The sequence below is a fragment of the Ursus americanus genome, chromosome 21 (genome assembly GCF_024610735.1).
Source record: "Ursus americanus isolate L20-20 chromosome 21, mUrsAme1.1.p, whole genome shotgun sequence".
NCBI lineage: Eukaryota > Metazoa > Chordata > Mammalia > Carnivora > Ursidae > Ursus > Ursus americanus.
Window position 1 is genome coordinate 38794146 of NC_142147.1, and position 19635 is coordinate 38813780.

Consider the following 19635-nt stretch of genomic DNA (forward strand, 5'->3'; position numbering starts at 1 on the left):
GTGAAGGGGCTATCCCCTTCCACACACACAATGTCCCATTCTAAAGACGCCCCCCCTTCACACAGCACAACTGCCTGCGCAAGGTCCTCCCACAGGCCCTCGTGTGCAGGTGGGGTGGGGGTGTCTGTGTGGGTTGGGGTCGGTAGGGTGGGGGTGTCCGTGTGGGTTGGTGTGAGTGTGAGGTGGGGTAGAAGTGTCTGGGGGGGATGTCTGGGGGGGCGTCTGTGGGGGTGGGGCAGGAGTGTCTGTGGGGCTCGATATCGGTAGGGTGGTGGTATCTTGTGGGGTGGGGGGGGTCGTGTGGAATTTTACACCACACCCCACAGCCCAGCTCCAACCCCTGAGGAAAGGCCCATCTGGGCCCAGTGTCAGCGTCCAAGTTTGCTTTAACTTGGCTTAATCGCCAGGTTCTTCCTGATTCCACGCCCCCCCCCCCGACCCCTGACCCATTTTAAGTGTACAATTTAGTGTCTTTTTAGCAAATGCAAGAGTTGTGCAACTATCACCGCAATCCAACTTCTGGACATTTCCCTCAGCCCACTCCGCCTTTCTGAGTCCCCGCGTCCTCATCTGTAGAGATAACACGAGGCTAGCACGCATCGGCCATCGGCAGATTTTACCTATTATTATACTTGTTGATGACGGCCTGTTTTTACATTACTATCCTTTCCCTCTCACAGTGCGGCTTGTGCCCGGCGGGGACGAGGAAGTGGGACTCGAGTCGCGAAGGATCGGCCCGGGTTCCGCCCCGGGCGGCCAGCGCCGCCCCACAGCCTGCGATCGCGCAATCGGGCCTCTCCCGGAGCCCTGGCTGAGGCGGGCGGCGCGGCTCCGGGCTGGATTGGTGATGCCTGGGCGCTGCGCGCGCCTGCGCAGTGGGGAGGGTTGTGCGTGCGCCTGGGCGCTGCGGGAGAGCCCTCGGAGTGTGGTCGCGGCTGCTCGACCCTGGACTGCCGCACCATGGCTGAGGAGGAGCTGGAGGCGTTGAGGAAGCAGAGGCTGTCCGAACTGCAGGCGAAGCACGGGGTGAGTACGCCCGTCCCCGCGGGGCCGGTACCCACTGGGCGCCGCCCTCGCCCGGGGTGAAGGGCGCGGCCCCAGGCAGAGGCTCGGGACGCCGCGGCTGGAGTTCGCCCCGTGGGCCCAGGACCCCGCCGCTGTCCCCGACGCCGGCCTCTGCTCTTCCGGGCGCGTGGGCGCTGGGCCGCCAGGCAGCCAGCCGACCGCGTGCGGCCCCGGGGCGGGCCGGCGGTGGGCCTCCCCGGGCCGGCGTCTCTCCGGAGCGGAATGCTCAGCCCCTCGGCTCCCTCGGTCCCCTTAGCTTCGGGTCTAGCCGGCTCCGACTGCTTTCCCGTCGAACTGTTTTCTAGAATTCGGGTGTTCTGACCCAAGTAGGCGACGTTGTTAAAGGGTGTGCTGTGTGCCAGGTGCTGCGGGTCCAGAGAGGAACATCCTGACGGAATCGATGGTCCCGGGGAGGAGCCACACACTAAAACGCGAATCCCATAGATAAAGTGCTCAAGTTAATGACTTTGCCTTGCGAGGAGGGGACCACCGGACTAGGGCTGGAGCGGGGCGGTCTCCCGAGTCAATCAGCGTCTCCAGAACCGAAGCAAATTCTAGTATCCAGAAATTATTCTTCTTACACTACGGTTTCGTAGTATAGAGACTCCCCTCCCTCATGGTGGTTTGTATAAAACATTCCACTAGACTGTGATTTTAGAAGCTTATCAAAACCTTGTAGTAAGTTGAAACTATCCCACTGATTTCTGTGAGGCCCAGCTTTTAATTATTTCTTAATAATTTGATCTCTACCGCTGCAGGAGCCTATTAAGTATCAGAAACAAGAAAGTCGTTCCTACTTTTTTCTTAAGTGAAATTACTCGACTAAAAGATACGATTTTTTCCCCCAGGATCCTGGCGATGCAGCACAACAGGAAGCAAAGCACAGGTATGGGCGGGAGCTCTGAACGCTTTGAGGGGTGGTTTCACCAAATTGTTTCTTTAGTTTAGTTATTTTAATAGGCGTGTGAATTTAAGATTTTTCCCCGGCGTAGATTTTTCCGTAAGTAATCAGGGTAGTTTCATTATTAGTTAATTAAAGAAATGTGGAACTCCACATTCTTACCTGGTATTAAAATTGCTGGTTGATGTTTGCCTCTCTACTAAACTGTGATTACCTTAAAAGGAGCCTCATAATAGGACGACCTCATAGGGATGTTGTGAGGATTACATGGGGACAGTGCCTCACATTTAGTAAATGCTCTATCCACATTAACTGTTATACTGTTCTTACTGCTGTTTTATTCCCAGCACATGGCAGGGCATCTCATACCTGGCAGGTTTATTGAATGAAGACCTAGTTATCTCACCATGCTACCTTTTCTTTTTTCTGTGATTTTTTAAAATAAGACCTAAAATTTACATAATAATTTTTTTTTAAAGATTTTATTTATTTATATGACAGACAGTCAGCGAGAGAGGGAACACAAGCAGGGGGAGTGGGAGAGGAAGAAGCAGGCTCCCAGCGGAGGAGCCCGATGTGGGACTCGATCCCGGAATGCCAGGATCACGCCCTGAGCAGAAGGCAGACGCTTAACGACTGCGCTACCCAGGCCCCCCCTACATAATAATTTTTTTAAGTGTGAAGTTCATTTGTTACCTATATTCTCATTATTATGTAACAGATCTCTAGAACTTTTCCATCTTGCAAAACTGAAACTTACTGAACAACACATTTTCTCCTCTCCACATCATGCTGCCATTTAAATTCATTCATTCAGCAAATATATATATATATTTTTTTAAGATATATTTATTTATTTTAGAGAGAGTGCATTCGAGTGAGGGGTGGGGCAGAGGGAGAGAATCCCAGGGAGACTCCCCAGTGAACTTGGAGCCCCACTTGGGCTCCAGATACCATGACCCCAAGATTATGACCTGAGCCAAAATCAAGAGTCAGATGCTCAGCTTACTGAACCACCAAGGCACCCCCATTCAGCAGATATTCATTGAGCACTAGGTCTGGGTCAGGCCTGTGTTGGATCTACAGAAGTAGGCAAGGCAGAGAAGGTTCCGTCCTTACGTGGCTTGTTAGTGGTAGAAGAAAGATGGTGCTAAAAAGAAAATAAAACTACATGAATTTCATTGATTCTAAGATGTACATTTTTTTACATTTTAACATAGATTAGGATGGGTCTCATAACTGATCACTCTTGTCCTGGATTCTTCCAGAGAAGATTTATTTTTGTTTCTGCCATCACTTGGATACATTTCTAACCTGAGTTGTTTTAAAATTAAATTCTGTGCCTGAGATTCCACTTCCCGAAGCAGTGTAAATTCAGATAGCAAGCCTGTAAGACTAAAGCTTGAAGTTCAGACTCGCAGAGGAACTTTTTTCTTCTTCCACTCGGGGCCAAGGCTGATGCATGCATCCTTCCTTGCTGTCCCTTTCTGTGTGGCCAGTTTATTTTTTGTTTACCTTGTGCTGTGGGTGTTACTCTTTGATGCCCCAGCTTTGAGTAGGGGTCTCCTATTAGACTTATCTAGGGTGTTTGTTGTTGTTCTTAGAGGTATATAAAACTGGTGCATCTTACAACCGATGGCATCTTAGATTCAGTGAAATACAGTAACAGCAGTTCACAGCAGGGTTGAAGTACTCAGGAGCGATAACGAAAAGGCCTGTGGAAGTGAGCGGTAAACTGTGTTCCTAGACCTCCTTAGGTAGTAGTGGTTAGTAGGTATAGCCAGCCCCAGCTCCCCTTCTGATTCAGCCAGAAGATCTGGTTTTGTCTGTGTTGTGTTCCCTAAAGGACTTCATTTGGGGGAGAAATCTTCAAACTTAAAGTTTGAAACCACTGTCCTATGAACCTGAACTAGTTGCAAAGATAGTTGCAATGTTATAATTTCACTCCCTCTGCCCACTCAAAAAGTGGAATTGAGAGTCTTGAAACATGGGGCTCAGGGGAACCTGGGTGGCTCAGTTGGTTAAGTGTCCAGCTCTTGGTTTCGGCTCAGGTCATGATCTCATGGGTTGTGAGATCACTCCGCGCTCAGCAAGGAGTCTACATGATTTTCTCCCTTTTCTTCTGCCCCTCCCCCCACTTAGGCGCACAAGCCAATGTGTGTGCGTGCTCGCTCTCTCTCTCTCAAATCTTTAAAAAAAAAAAAAAAAAGAAAAGAAAGAAAAGAAACATGGGCCTGGTTCTAGCTTGGCCATGATTACCCATGTCCCCGTAACATATCCTCCCTAGGTCTCAGCTTTCTTCTCTCAAAATACCAGACAGATTAATCGTTTGGTCCTTTAATTGCTTGGAATCTCACTAGAAATTCCTAGAACCTCTGTGTACGTAATAAATGTTGGTAATGGTGGTTAAACTAAAACTCCACCCTGACTTATGAAAATGTAAAGTTTTACCTTTCAGCCTGGTAGGTTTACACCCACATAAAATAAAGCCAGCTTCTGAGGGCAGGGATGGCCTCTTCTACTTGACTGTGGGTGCTGCCACCCGCCTAGCGCCTGCTATGGCGCAGTCTGTGCACGCGGCAGGCCTCCATCTTGGGAAACCTATTGAGTGAGTTCCATTTTTGTATGTTCAGTAGGAATGCTGACAGCATAGTTCTAATTTTGCTGACCTGTTTTTGTTGTAGGGAAGCAGAAATGAGAAACAGTATCTTAGCCCAAGTCCTGGATCAGTCAGCCCGGGCCCGTTGTAAGCATCTTTAGTTTCCTTTAAGTTATTTCCATAACATTGACTTGAGTTAGTTGAATAGGGAAAGATGCGTGAAATCATTGCTAATTCTGGATTAAATATTTAACCTAAAAACAATACAGATAATACTGTAAGAAATGTGAAGTTTATAAATCTAAAGAAATGCATTTAAATCGTTATTAAAAATACCAGCTCAGTTCTCTGTTACCAAGGAGATGATCTCCAAGTGCACGAGGCAAGATTTACAGGAAGCAACTCTTAAATCGAGTCAGTCACAAAATGTGGCTGGTGGGTGATGGGGACTTGGGGGGAGTTACTGTCTCTGTTCATGTGTATGTTCATAATTCTTCATAATAAATACCAAAACAGTGTAGAAAAAAATAATAAAATAAGCCAATCAGAATGAACTAGTATTTTTTGTATTGTAACTTGAAGTCCAGCTTCGAAGCAGCCTTAGATGGATCATCACAAGTATATACGTGTAGTAGTAGAAAAATTGTGTTCCAGAGGGCAGTCATTTTTTAAAAAACCATCAGGCTTAGAATCCCAGGACCCAAGTTTTATCTTGGCTCTCCCACTACCTCTGTGTGGCTTTGACTGAGTGACATGGCTGAATTTCAGTCTCCGCTTTTTAGGAGGGGTAATAGTACCATCTGCCCCACCTACCTACCTTGCTAGTCTCAAGACATGTCTGTGAAGTGCTTTGGAAATGTCAGTGCATAGTTTTAAGTTCTATAAGTGCATTTAGTTCTGACTCCTTCTTTTTGTTTTCAGTAAGTAACTTAGCACTTGTAAAGCCTGAAAAATCTAAAGCAGTAGAGAATTACCTCATACAGATGGCAAGATATGGACAACTAAGTGGGAAGGTAAGCTTGGACTGCCTTGAGGCAATTTTACCTATTCTTACCTAACTTATCAAAAAATACCTTCAAAAGGTCAATTTTCAGAACGGTTATAGAAATTCTTACTATTTCAATGAGGCAATTTATAAAGGAGAAGTGTAGTATCTGCCATAAATCCTAAAAGATAACTGTCTTTCCTAAAATCCTCTGCTGCTTACCTTTACCAGTGTTGCTGTGGAACCTTGATGTGTGTGTGACCCAGTGACTCTTAGGGTCAGCATCTAATTGCTTCTACATTGGAAACAGTTTTGTCAATGATGCCAATTAAATACTACCAATGTAGGTAGAAGTTAAGCTTTTTTGCAAATGAGGAGGTGCTCAAATTTCTGGTTATTTGCACTGCTGTAATGCCACGATGAGTATATTCAGGTGAGCCTGACCTTCCTTCAAGATCCAGATGAGCCCCACCTGCACTGGAAACCACCTGCTGCCACCACAGCCTGCGGGAATCAGTCCTGCCCTGAACCCCTTACACTAAGAGCATGTGTGGAAGAGACAACGACTGGTTCATCTTTTTTGAGTGACCTCCCTCCTGCATTTAAGCTGCTCAGGGGCAGAGGCAACGTGTCTCTGTCCCTGACCCTTAACACAGTGGTGTAGGTCATTGTCCTTGTCGGCTAGTGGTGATAAAGGTGTTCTTAAACAATGTTAACTTTGCATTTTCCTGAGAAAGCTAATTTTGATGGCAACTTACCCCTCTCCTCAAATGAGGCTAGTGGAGCAAAATTCTTTTGGAACTTAAACCAAGAGTTAGAACCTCCCGTCTTACCTTTTCTTCCCTCTTGACCTCTGCCCCCACATCCCAGAAAAATTAAACCATTCAGTCTACTGAGGTAAACTCTTTGTTTAAAAAAAGTACTGTTTTTCTTTCTGGTTATCCTAGGTATCAGAACAAGGTTTAATAGAAATCCTTGAAAAAGTAAGCCAACAAACAGAAAAGAAAACCACAGTTAAAGTAAGTGTCCCCAAATGCTCATGGCAAAAGAAAAAGATTGCTATTTTAAGTGATAAGTGTTAAATATACATCTACGTAGCAAAATGTGTTTCAGCCTATAGACCTTTGCATTTTGTAAGAGGTGAAAGTTTGGGGAGAAAGGTTGCACATGCTGAGGGGTCTGTCGTTCCCCTCCCCCCATAGACCTAAAACACTAAGCTGTTTTAAAGACTAGTGTCTTGCTGTAGCAGGTAGACCTTGTTCTCAGAAAGTCTGAGTTATACCTTATTAAACATGTTATGACCCTCATTTAATTTCCCCCTCCTCCCAGTTCAACAGAAGAAAAGTCATGGACTCTGATGAAGAGGACGATTATTGAAATTTAAGATGTTTAGAGACTGGAACTTAATGGAACAGTTCTAGGACAGATAATACTGGGTAGAAGTGAAGATCTGATTGTTTACTTTGTTTATTGTCTATATGCCTTTTAAAAAAATAAACTTGTTATGCAAAATAAAACAATTTGGGCAAAGTTATTTTTGTACCATAGCTGAATGAACAGAAGATCTGCATTTTGAAATTTTTCTTTCCTTCCAAAAGTTTTGAAACGTGTAGCAGCATGAATACATCCTTTGTCACTGTGACGTTAGCGTTAGGTAGGAAAATGGCCTTTGCAGAAATAGAAGCCAGCTTACTCTTCAGTAAGAAGAAAACAGCATCCAGTAACATCATGGTAGTTAAAACCCACGGATTAAGAGGAATCAACTTTAATTTATCTAATACTTAATGTCTAATATTTCCTTGTTTCTGAAACCAGGTAAACTATTTTTCTTCCTGAAGGTGTTTATATTTAATGTAAGAAAATTCCTAGCTTTGGTTTCATTTATAATATGCTTTACAAAGGCATTGGGACCAAATGTTCTGACAAATATCACCCTACGCAAGACAGTCTGTAACTAGAGTGATACTTGCATTGCAGAAGATTACCACAGTAACTGGGAGATACTGGTAGTAATACTTCAACAGTAACAAACATGTTGGTAAGAGAAGTGCCTTCTAATGATTAAAATCCAGCTGAGACAGTTCAGCAGTTAAACATTTTGGTAGAAATATTCTGAGTTCTTCACTGATAAAATCGCAGGTAACTTAAATGGCATCCCCTCCATTGCGCTTTCCTCCCACTAGGTGTTGAAACTTGTGAGTAAATTGACCTGTCAGGTGAGCTGTTCCGTGTAACCTTCCAGAAGTTCCAGCCCAGGAGGAAGTCCGTAACATTTTATGAGGTGAACAGATTAGTAGCAGGAGAGTAACAGGAAAAGTGGTTTACAATCCCAACCTCTGTTTTAGCTAGCATACTGCTGATCCATGTTTAAACTGTGCTGTTTTTGAGGCTTGAAATTTGGAACTGCGGCCCACGAAGAAAGTCAGTGTTGGGGCATCTAATATTCCCAAATAAAGGAACTAGTAGAACTGTTACCATCAATTTTTTTTTAAGGGAACAGAATTAAATAGTCAAACTTAAGTTTCCCTCAGGGATTTTTAAAAAAACATCCCTATTACAGGTGAACTTTGCTTGAACTTTACTTTAGGTCTCATTTACATTAAAAACGCTGGAGGGAAGCGTCTGCCTTCGGCTCAGGGCGTGATCCCGGCGATCCGGATCGAGTCCCACATCAGGCTCTTCCGCTATGAGCCTGCTTCTTCCTCTCCCACTCCCCTGCTGTGTTCCCTCTCTCGCTGGCTGTCTCTCTGTCACATAAATAAATAAAATCTTTAAAAAAAAAAAAAAAAAAACGCTGGAGGGAGACTAAAGGAATCTTCGCAGGTTTTGTCACATGCTTCCTCCTACAGAATAACCACTGTCCCAACGGCAGATACCTATGTGAATGTGTTTAAACTATCAAACCCCTGTCCTGTCCTCCAGAGACACTTGAGAATGGAAAGTGGTTCTGCACACACACAAGTTCTGGAAGGCAGAAAGGGGGTGGGGTACATTTTGGCCTAGGAAATGGGGAGTGGTTATTCTTTCTAATTTAACTGACAGTACTTTGAATTCAAACCATTCTTAAACAGAATAGAAATGTGGGCATTACCAAGTTCTGAGTTGTCAAATCAAGTTTAGTTTTTAAGTGGGAAAGCAAGTGGAAAAAAACAAGTGTTTTTAAAAATAATCGCAGTGGTCACTTCGGGTAGCTCACCCTGCTGATTACCAGAGTAGCTCAAGAAGCAGCTTCTCCCCTAAAACTGTCTCAATCAAGGTATTTATATCTCCAGAAGAACACACCACACTGGAAACCGCCAATTCACATGACCCCGCCAAGCAGGCCTTGACCGCAGCTCTGATAGTGCAGGCAAATCAGCCCCCTTCTTTCTCTGAATCTGTTCCCTCACTTGACAATTCTACCAATCAGGGCAATTGTTAGAATTAAATAGGAGTATACACAAAAGTTTTCAAAATTATATTGCACCACCCCCAAAATTAGATGATACCAGCTGTGCGCATTTGCGAAGTTGGCTGTGCTGATAGGTTTCTTAATTAGGGTGGCAGCAAACCACAACAACTTGCCAATAAGGTGGTTTTGTTTTAAAACTGGGAAAAGGAGGAAAAATAAGAACAAATTTACAAAGCAACAGTGCTTATTTCCTGTTTGGGCTAAGAAGCTGTATTCCACTCATTTTTGTTCTGATTTTTTTAAAAAACATTTTTGTGGGCCCTAGTTATTGCAGCTACTAGATTAAGTCAGGCCTAAGCAGGTGAATGGATAATGGTCTGCTCTGAAAGATCCAGTTTACATATTTAAGTGACATCAGCAACTGAAAAATGTATATCCACCCAGTGGGGGAAGGATCTTTCCATACACAGAGCACAGCAGACAGGCTGAGAAACACCTCTCTCTCCAGAGCAAGGCATTAACTAAAGAAGTGTACCATGACACGCTCAAGAATCATAAAGTTTACTGTTTCTTTCCCATCATTTGGCACATATCCAAGGCACATTAGAAAATTAGAAATCATAAATTGTAGAAAAATAATCAGTCCCTCCCTTCTATACACAAGTATTTCCAAGAACATGCACAAAGCCACTTCCGTGTTACAAAGTTATTTGAAAATGTACTCAGGACAAACCCATGTTTGCGGCTGTAGACCAATTAGTAACATAAAAAAATAAGAGTATAATATCTAGAAATTTATAAAAAGGAATAAATGGCAATAAATGCTAACTGAAAGTAACTCTCACCTGGTTTGTGCTGTAAGTTTTGAATCTGAATCAAAAGACTAAGAAAAGATGTGCCAAATCTCGTTCAGTAACCATCCGTCAGGTGTGACATCTAAGGGAGGTTTTTAACGGAAGGGGATGTGTCTCGAGAGACACAGATACAGGTGCGTATGTGCAGTGATCAAATATCTGTACTTTGTTGGAAGAAAAATTATACCCAACTTTTCCCACATACATAGTGTAGAATAGGTCCTAAATGTCCTTTTCACTAAAATGAACATCACAACAGCATGTAGGCATCTTTGGGTTCAAGTGTTGCTTTGCAAAGGAACATTTTCCAGTCCTCTTTTCCTTGTTCCCATGTGTCGCTTCTGCCTGGCCTCCGTGGTACCATGAAACCTAAATTGCTTCTCTTCAGCTGATCCCAGACGCAGGAATTCTTTCAGCCTGTGGTTTGCTAATTTGTCCACATCACAGGTTAGCACCCTTCATTCGGAGGCGGTCAGAATCTGGTCCTGAAACCTGGCACAGTAGCCAGGGAACTCCTGCTACGTCAGAAGGAACGTGCGCCTGGCCTTAAGGATCTAGACACCGCTGGTATCGGTGTGCGTCCTTTTCCAGTGCACGCACGAGCTGTGGAGAGGAAGGACACGGTGATCGTTTTCTTGGTCGCATTCTTTCCCTCAGCCACAGAACAGCTTTCAGGAACTTTCTGTTTTTCTCGCAAATCCAACAGAAAGTACATCTTGGTTCTCAGCTGTGTTTCTGCCTGGCACCTCCTTGCCGAGGACTCACTTCTTGGCAGCCGACGTAACAACTGCTTATCACTGCTAAGACTGGGACGTGACATTAGTCTCTTGGGAAGTGGCTGGGTGGCCGGCAGTCCCTGCACTCTTGGATACAACGGTGTCCTCGACTGTGTGTCTGCGCAGCATCCGCCTGTTCGCAGGAACACTCGGTTTCGGTGCAGGCCCCTCGGGCTGACTGCCGTTCCCTGTGTCAGCACTCTCAGGTCTGCTCTGGTCTGGCAGGTGGTTCTGTTTCCCTGTGACTCTTTGCCTCCCTGGCTGAAGAAACGGTACAATTCAGGCAGTTCATTTGCACTGCACTTTAAACAAGAACCCCACAAGAACAGCGCTCTGAGGGGCTGCTTGTCACCCCATGTGCTTGGTACTTTCTGGGCATCATCTCAGCTCTGACATCCCCGTGGGAACAGTATGACGTGTGTGTACTCCATGCGTCAGACACAACGTCAGTGCTTTACCTGCTTACACGTTTAATCTTTATAACTCTAACAAGGGTATACCAATTGCTGTCCCCATTTACAGCTGAGGACACAGGATCAGCAAAGGGAAGCAACCTGCGTGAAGTCCCATAGCGCACAAGGGAAAAACGTTTGGTTTCAGAGTTTGCGCGTTTCCCATGCAGCAGCACGTCTGTTAGCAAAGTCACGGAAGGTTACATAGGAGACTGAAGTTAGTCACGTTAACAAACATCGCTTTAATTCTCTACAACAAAGATTTAGAACTTCTGTATCTTTGCTTCAGCAAGCCTACGCCACACAAGCTGTAAAGTCTGCTTCTCATCAACGGTCACATATTTGCAAAGAGCAGTAAGAAAAGTCACGTTTCTGAGAAGAGTCACCTGATAGTACGACAGAACGTAAAGCAAGCGTCTCTTTATCACTGAGTAAGTAGTGCTGTAGGAAGACGGCCACGTGCAGAATTGTCCATGGGAGCAGCTCAAGACCACATCTGGAGAAGTCTTTTACCCATCTCTATAACTTGGTTTCTTCCTGACATCAGTGATTCACACACTAGTGGCAGCGGAGCTATTTCACCAAGTATACGCACCACGAGCCACAACATCTCTCCACGTGTACCCCTATTTCCCATTTTCCCCTCACTCTCCTTTTTCAATAAACGAAGTCTGTACTCTGGGCTGTCCCGTTAACGAAATCATCTTAATTCTTACAATCTCTTGCAAAGAAGGGAATCATGAAATGAGAAATGTGGTCACTGTGGATTCGTTTTGGAAAAGCCAGACTTTAAGAAATATGACGACAAGCCAGCATTGAATAACTCACCTCACGCAAAGAGTCTTCAGTAAAATTAGGGACACTCCTATCTCTTGCCATAATTTCCCTTGAAGTCCTTCCCCTGAAACGTGAAACAAAGTGACATCAGTGTCTGAAATAGTGGTGTGAGACACTCTGGTTGGCCACGAGGTGGCAGCATTTGATGAGTGCAGATTTCCTCTAACCCACTGAAGGGGCACATACGTGGCTTGAGTTGTAGGTAAAGGTGGGGTCAAAGGCACAGAAATCAACTCAAATTTTATACTCACTTAAACTGGCCACCTGAGTGGACAAAGTAAAACTGTCTTTTAAAAGGTTCGTCTGGTAGATCATACATTTTTGAGTTCCCTGTAAATAAAAAAAGGATAAACATCTGAAAACTTCCAAAGTAGTTCAAGAATTGTTTTAAAGTTATAGCCTAGATGCAACCTTTTAATTTCCTTAGTTTAACAAAATTAGAAAATGAAGCACTGCTATTTGCTTAAAGAAACATACTAGTAACTATTTATTACTGTGTGAACCCCCATGGAAAGGGAAGATACATCCTTATTAATACACAGATATTCTCCAGCTACAGGCAACTGCGGTGAGACAGCCTCAGGATTATCGAGATGGAACCGGGCTTATTCACAATTTGTACTACAAACTAATTTTAATTTAAAAAAAAAAAATAAAAAGAGTAGAGGGGCACCTGGCTGCCTTAGTCGGTGGTAAAGGGTAAGACTCTTGATCTCAGTTGGGCTTGCGAGTTTGAGACCCATGTTGGGTGTAGAGATTGCTTTAAAAAAAAAAAAAATCTTAAAAAAAAATAAAGAATAGAGGATGGGCCCTAACTAGACTATAACAACTGGAAAAAAAAAAAAAAAAAAAAAGGAAAAGAAAATACTTCGGCCCTAACCATGTTTGGCAACTACTGTTCTAATTACCAACAATCTCTGTATACCTGTAAATAAAATAAATAAAATAAGAAATAAAAAACCTTTAAAGTTAGCAGGAAACGCTGTGCCCCAGATGTCTAGGAAATGCTTAGAAAAAGGCCTGGGTCTGGGCCATGCGCATGCAGGAATCTCCCAGAGGCTGCTGCTCCTCTCCAGTTGCCGGGGGAGGCCTGAGCCCTCAAGGAGAGGCTGGGAGTGGCCACCTGACTGCCTTAGGAAGCGTCATCCCGATCCACCAGAAAACCAGCAGCACAACAAGCTGATGAGCGAGGCTGTGACCTACGTTCCTTTGGGGCCCCCATCCCGCCCCCAGTCATGAATATAATGACATTCCACATTCACGGTTAAATGAACACCAGCAACTACTCGTGAATTTCCAAATATGCCCACGCTGAGAATTAGAGAATGTAAATTCTTACATTTTTTCCTGATCTTCACAGTAACATACTCCTTGTCTGTTTCACCAGCATCGTCCGCTGAGGCCACACAGCTCGGTACTACCTGAAGTAATTCCATTATCTTTGAATTCTACAATTTGAAAGGGTAAAGGTAACAGTTAATATTTTTAATTCTTAGAAGGTTACTGCCTGTTTTGGATCTGTCAGTATTGGTACGGCTGGGCAGGAAGCTAAGCAGCAGCTACGGGCGAAGCTGACACCGTAGAGCCTTGCGGGGAGAGCAGCCCTGCCCTGGGAGCCTGGCTCGGCCTCTACTAGGGAATCCGGGCCGGGTACTTAGCTGCCCTGTGCGATGGGGCTGACGAGAATGGGATCTCTTACTGCACAGTTATCGTGGGGTTATCGAGGGCCAACACATAGAAAGTACTCGATAAAAAACACTCACCCTTACCCATTTGAGAAAGTGCTCACAGAAGGTTTAAAATATTTTGATTCTGTTAGGAAATGTCACTGAAAATTAATGTGATAAGTCTATGAGTACATTGGGTTCATGGTGACTTTTACATGACACCAGAGTCATTTAATAGCCTACCAGCTGTCTACCGGGAGTCGAAAACAAAAAGACTCAATGTGAAAATGGGGACAGTAGAGAGCTTGCTTCTCCCAAGAAAGGAAGCCTCCTGACCAGTGCCCTGTGCAAACACCCACAGCACAGAAAGGAGGGGTGAACTGGTCAGCACAGTTCCCCTTACAGGGAGAATAACTCTGGGAGACTTAGAACAACTGAACGAACATTCTCCATCGTGCTAAGACCCCAGGTACAGCCCAAGTGCAGGGAGCACAAGCCCAGAACTTGGTCTCCGCTTGCTGCTTCCCTGGGGGCTCCGGACGGCTCGTCTCCGGGGCCAGAGCAGGGTGCGACACCTGCAGTGGTCGGGGGAGCACCTCCACTCAGCCCTTCGAAAGCGCGCCCTGAAAGACTGACTCCTGGCTCCCCGAGCAGGGCCACCTCTGACCCGGGGACCAAGGACAGGATATTCAACCACACCAGCAGACTCCCGGCACACCGACTTAGCCCTGCATCGTGATTCAAAGGTCAGCTCCTGCTATTCCAGATGTGGTTTAACCACGGGGAGGCCAGAGTGAGCCGCAAGGAAGCTCCCCACTCACCTGTTCAGCACAGTCTATGGCGGTGCACTGCCTCTTGTTCAAGAGCTGAACTGAGGCCCCATGAAGCAGAAGCAGCTCCACCACGAACACGTGCTTTTCTATCACCGCCTCGTGCAGAGCTGTGTTACCCTTATTGTTAGAGACGTTAATGGAGGCCCCGTGCTAGAAGGAGAAACAGTGCAATCAAAAGGAATGCCAGGGGGGCGCCTGGGGGGCTCAGCTGGTTAAATATCTGACTCTTGATTTCAGCTCAGGTCATGATCTCAGGGTCATGAGATCGAGCCCTGCACCAGGTTCCATGCTGGGTGTGAAGCCTGCTTAAGATTCTCTCTCCCTCTCCTCCACACCCCCCTCACCCCTGCCCCCATGTGCTGCTCTCTCTCTCTTAAAAAAAAAAAAAATGGGACTTCTAGGTGGCTCAGTCGGTTAATCGTCTGCCTTCGGCTCAGGTCATGATCCCAGGGTCCTGGGATCGAGTCTCGAATAGGGCCCCTTGCTTAGCGGGGAGTCTGCTTCTCCCTCTGCCTGCCGCTCCCCCTGCTTGTACTCTTGCTCTCTGTCTCTCCCATGCTCTCTCTCTGGCAAATAAATAAATAATAAAATCTTTTTCAAAAAATTAATTAATTAAAAAAAAAGGGGGAATACCAGAAAATGAGGTACCCACGACTGATGAATATTGGCAGCTCCAGGACTAGGGGGGCCCTTACCTGTAACAGCAGTGCTGCGACTTCGTGGTGGCCGTTGGAACAGGCATAAATGAGGGGTGTGTTTCCACTTATATCCTTTTTATTGGGTTTTGCATTAGAATCCAAAAGATACCTCACCACCTAGCCCAGAGAAGACAAAATTCCAATCTTAATTAAATCTGTGGAAGAAATCTTCTAACTTGATAGCCTTTTGACCTTTCTCTAAGTTTATCTGGAAGGCTCTTTGGACACATGTCTGACTCTCGGGAGAAAGCCGACCAACTGAAATGGGGTGCAACAGACATTTGCTGAGGGTCTCCTCCACCAGGCAATGTGCTAGGTGCCTTTTTTTTTTTTAAAGATTTTATTTATTTATTCGACAGAGATAGAGACAGCCAGCGAGAGAGGGAACACAAGCAGGGGGAGTGGGAGAGGAAGAAGCAGGCTCATAGCGGAGGAGCCTGATGTGGGGCCTGATCCCATAACGCCAGGATCACGCCCTGAGCCGAAGGCAGACGCTTAACCGCTGTGCCACCCAGGCGCCCCTATTTTTTTTTTTTTTTTCATTTCATCATTAGACCTGCCCTATGGAGGGCTGGAATTATTACTCCAGTTTTACAGACTGGGAAACCGACATTTGAAGTGCTATGTTAGGTGTCACAAGGGAGATGGGAGACCTGATTTGGTTCCTGTCTTTTATTTTTTTAAATTTTTTAAGTAAGCTCTACACCCAACGTGGGGCTTGAACTCATGACCCTGAGATCAAGAGTCGCACGCTGTACCGACTGAGCCGGGCAGGCACCCCTGGTTCCTGTCTTAAAAGCTTACAGTAGAGCTGGTAAGGGAAAAATTATTTTAAATAGATAACTTTCAAAACAAAATATAGGACTTTGAAAAAGTCAATCATTTCATAATTGTCTCTTGCACCTCCTCCTTAGGGCCATTCTCTACTTTGTAAAGTACTAAACTGGGGCGCCTGGGTGGCTCAGTCGGCTAAGTGTCTGCCTTCGGCTCAGGTCATGATCCCAGGGTCCTGGGACAGAACCTCGAATCAGGCTCCCTGCTCAATGGGGAGTCTGCTTCTCCCTCTTCCCCTCCCCCTGCTCGGTGTTTCTCTCTCGCAAATAAAGAAATAAAATCTTTAAAAAAAAAAAAAAAAGTCCTAAACTGTTTGACAAACACCAAGGGCTGTGGGGATGAAAGGTGCCAAGTTGTAGGCAGATCCCTCAATGACCGACATCAAGCACCAGAGACAGCTCCTGCTGGGGTCAGAATCAGGATGAGGCCTCTGTGCCACTGAGAGGTGCACGGCAGTGGAGTGGGGGAGTGGGGATGAGGGGGAGGGGGAGGGGAGGGCCCGCCCCCAGAAGCACCAGAGCACTGTGTTCTGCTGAAAGACTGACAGTCCTGCCCCGTGCAGCACAGCATCTCCGGCTGGGAGGAAGGAAATGTGTCCGTCTGGGCCCGCCCCCAACCCTGCCCCTCCACAGCACTCCCATCAGGGACAGTTCTAACCAAGAGCAAGCACACCATGCCCTCTGCCCAGGAGAAAGACCCCGTACCTGGAAGTGGCCCTTCTGGCAGGCCAGGTGGAGCGGGACAGCTTGGTTTACGTTTCGGGCACCCGCGTTGGCACCATGTTTCAACAGGAGGGGGATGAGGTCCGCCCGCCCGTGCAGAGCAGCGACATGCAGTGGGGAGGAGCCGTCCTGGTTGGTCACATTCACACCAAGTCCACTGGCAGGAATCTTCGCCAGCTTCTAGCAAATGCAGAAGATGGAGAGAGAAATGTCATTAGCATTTAAGAAACTGGGCTGAAGGAATTGAAGCCATCTGCCCCCTGCACAGCCTCTGTGCGCAATTTGGGATCACAGTGGGATCCAGAATCAGGTTGCCCACAGGTGAATTCCTACAACTTTAGGAAGGATTACTTCCATTTCCAAGAGAGCAAGCCCCCCCAAAACGATGCCCTCTTTATGCCAAGGCGCTTCAATGGGAAACAGGAAGTCTGTTCCACAAATGGCGTCGGAACAACAGGAGTAAGAGCTATGACTATAAACTTCTTGAAGCCAGTACACAAGAAAGTCCTTGCAACACTGGGATAGGCAAGGATTTCTTAGATAAGACACAAAAAGCAAAAACCATTTAAAGGAACAGTTTGATCCACTGCACTTAATGCAAATTTTAAATGGTTATTCTTTGAAAGACATAATTAAGAAAATGAAAAAGCAAGTCGGGGAGCAGGAGAGAACGTTTGTGCTACGTGGACCCAACAAAGAACGTTTACCAACCAGAATTTAAAGACGACAGCAGATTCTTACAACTCCGTTAGACAATACCACTTTAAAAAAAAGATAGGCACAAGATTTGGAAAAACAGAAGACACATGTTTATATCATGGAGACAGTCTGTATCGATTTGTAGTGGTTTTAAAATCGATCATGCCAATAGAAGAACAATCAGTAATTAAAAGGACAAACAAAACATTTATAAACCATACAACTGAAAACAAACATTAAATTTGATATTGAATCCTACATTTTGATAATAAAATTGCTATGTCAGTGTTCTAGGTGACTGCCCAAGGATGAAAACTTTGGTTATCTAGTTCACTTTTTGATGATTAAATGGGTTCTCTCTCGGAAAAACTGCATGCTGAGTTAAAAGGGTGAATTTTTTTTTTTTTAAGATTTTATTTATTTATTTGACAGAGAGAGAGACAGCCAGCGAGAGAGGGAGCACAGGCAGGGGGAGTGGGAGAGGAAGAAGCAGGCTCATAGCAGAGGAGCCTGATGTGGGGCTCGATCCCAGAACGCCAGGATCACGCCCTGAGCTGAAGGCAGACGCTTAACCGCTGTGCCACCCAGGTGCCCCTAAAAGGGTGAATTTTGCTGCGTGTAAATTGCACCTCAAAAAATAAAAAACAAAATAGGTGGAGAAGTAGGGAGAAAAAAAAAAACGCACTGAAATACCACTGCGCGCTTACAGGAATGGCTTAAGTTGAATGGTCATGAGGATGTGGGGAAACTAGAAGAACTCTCACACACCAGTGGCAGGAATGGAAGATGGAAAATCACCCTGGAAAACTGGCAGTTTCTTATCAAGTTACACACACACTTACTACATAATCCAGCAATGACACCCCAAGGTATTTACCCAAGTAAACATACATACGAAGACTTGTTCACAAATGTTCACACTAGCTTTCTTCACAAAGCCGCAAATAGGAAACTACTCAAATGTTCACCAATAGGTGACTCAGTAGATTATAGTATATTCAACAAAATACTACCCCACAGTAAAAAGAAAGGAACCCACTGACCCGGCATGGATCTCAAAACATTCTGCTGAGGGAAGGAAGCCAGACTCAAAAGAGTGTGTCCTGTTTGGTTTCCACTCACATAAAATCCTAGAAAATGCCAACAAGTCTATGACGATGGACGGTGGACCCAGGGTTCCCGGGACAGGGGAGGAAGCGGGGGGAAGCCCAAGAAAACCCTCAGAAGTGATGGAGTGTTCTGGATCTGGACTGCGGTCATGGCTTCATGGTTTTACACATTTGTGGAAATTCATCAGATGGTACACGGTACACAGGTACACTTTATTGGGTGTAAATTGTACTTCAATAGGGTTGTTGTTTTTTTTTCAATAGGGTTTTTTAAACAACACTCTAAACACAGCAGTGGGCTAGAAGAGGGTGGGGCCAGTGGGTGGTTAGCTAAGTCACAGACACGAAGCCATTTCCATATAAATGTCTTTTTTATGTCTTTTTGAGAAATTTCAAAATGAGAAAAAGAGGTGTTTTAAAAAAGCAGAGAACGCAAGATTTTAGTCAATAAATCCAGCCACTACTTTAATGTGTAATCCAGTTTCTTCTCACAACGAATGAACAGTAAGGTGGGGAAGAATACAGTGCAGGACAACGGCAAGAAGAACAGTGACAGCGAGACGCAGAAACTGCCTCTAGCCAGACACAGTCCTGGACCAGGCCTGAAGTACGGTCACTTCACATCGTAGCCTTTGAAACATCCTCTGCCTTTTTAATCGCTATGCTTTTCATAGCAGTCTGCACAGGGGAAAGCATTCTTTGGGCTGTCCCCATCCAGCAGCATCGGGACAGAGCAAAAGTTGCACATCCCAATGTACACATGACCCCATAGTGAGCTGAAAAGCTACATGTGAATGAAAGTTTTACTCATTTCAATATTACTGGGTTAGAATAACCCGTGGATAGCTTTTTAAGATAAGGCAGTATTATCCTGTAATGCAAAGGACAACAGCACTATACCTGTTTTGCAGAGTCAAATTAATTTTCTCAGTATGGGACACACACAGCAGAGTTAAGTAGCTAGTACACAAGCGCATACTCTATGCACAATACCATCTACAATTTCTCAAAAGAAAATGAAATACTTAAGTACACACTTAAGAAAACATACGCAGGATCTGTATGGTAAAGACCACAAAATGATGAAGAACGCAAAGAAGGCCGGCATAGTTGGAGAGATATACCATGTTCATGAAGTCAACACAGTAAAGATGTTTCTCTCCAACTTGATCTACGGTTTTAATGCAATTCCTACCAAAATCCTAGTAAGATT

At 45.2% G+C, this 19635-nt stretch overlaps 2 protein-coding genes across 9 annotated transcripts in view; one reads left to right on the forward strand and one right to left on the reverse strand.

Moving 5' to 3' along the window:
- The first annotated feature begins 861 nt into the window (after window positions 1–861).
- Window positions 862–7070, forward strand: PDCD5 (programmed cell death 5). Of its 2 annotated transcripts, XM_045796154.2 has the most exons (6): window positions 868–1026; window positions 1914–1951; window positions 4651–4712; window positions 5487–5578; window positions 6498–6569; window positions 6880–7070. In XM_045796154.2, exons 1-6 carry the CDS (start codon window positions 961–963, stop codon window positions 6925–6927), a joined length of 378 nt encoding a protein of 125 aa, XP_045652110.1. In that variant the 5' UTR covers window positions 868–960; the 3' UTR covers window positions 6928–7070. The 2 variants fall into 2 exon arrangements, with proteins under 2 accessions (XP_045652111.1, XP_045652110.1); XM_045796155.2 differs by lacking the exons at window positions 6498–6569; window positions 6880–7070 and adding an exon at window positions 6006–6491 and having other exon boundaries at window positions 862–1026.
- Window positions 2471–19635, reverse strand: part of ANKRD27 (ankyrin repeat domain 27) — a 54980-nt gene continuing 37815 nt past the window's right edge. For 5 of the 7 annotated variants that reach the window (XM_087870666.1, XM_045796151.2, XM_045796150.2 and 2 more), the window contains 7 exons: window positions 16597–16794; window positions 15056–15175; window positions 14349–14510; window positions 13200–13308; window positions 12112–12190; window positions 11852–11924; window positions 9489–10828 (listed from right to left, as the gene is read on the reverse strand). In XM_087870666.1, the coding sequence (XP_087726792.1) occupies window positions 10319–10828; window positions 11852–11924; window positions 12112–12190; window positions 13200–13308; window positions 14349–14510; window positions 15056–15175; window positions 16597–16794 (1251 nt within the window). In that variant the 3' untranslated portion in view covers window positions 9489–10318. Of the gene's footprint in view, window positions 3117–9488; window positions 10833–11851; window positions 11925–12111; window positions 12191–13199; window positions 13309–14348; window positions 14511–15055; window positions 15176–16596; window positions 16795–19635 lie in introns of those variants that run through there. The other 2 variants (XM_045796153.2, XM_045796152.2) reach the window with 2 other exon arrangements.

Coding starts and splice junctions, on each gene's coding strand:
- PDCD5 (XM_045796154.2), top strand. CDS start 961: ATGGCTGAGGAGGAGCTGGAGGCGTTGAGGAAGCAGAGGCTGTCCGAA. Junction 1,027..1,913: donor AACTGCAGGCGAAGCACGGG/GTGAGTACGCCC, acceptor TTTTTCCCCCAG/GATCCTGGCGATGCAGCACA. Junction 4,713..5,486: donor TCAGTCAGCCCGGGCCCGTT/GTAAGCATCTTT, acceptor TTTTGTTTTCAG/TAAGTAACTTAGCACTTGTA.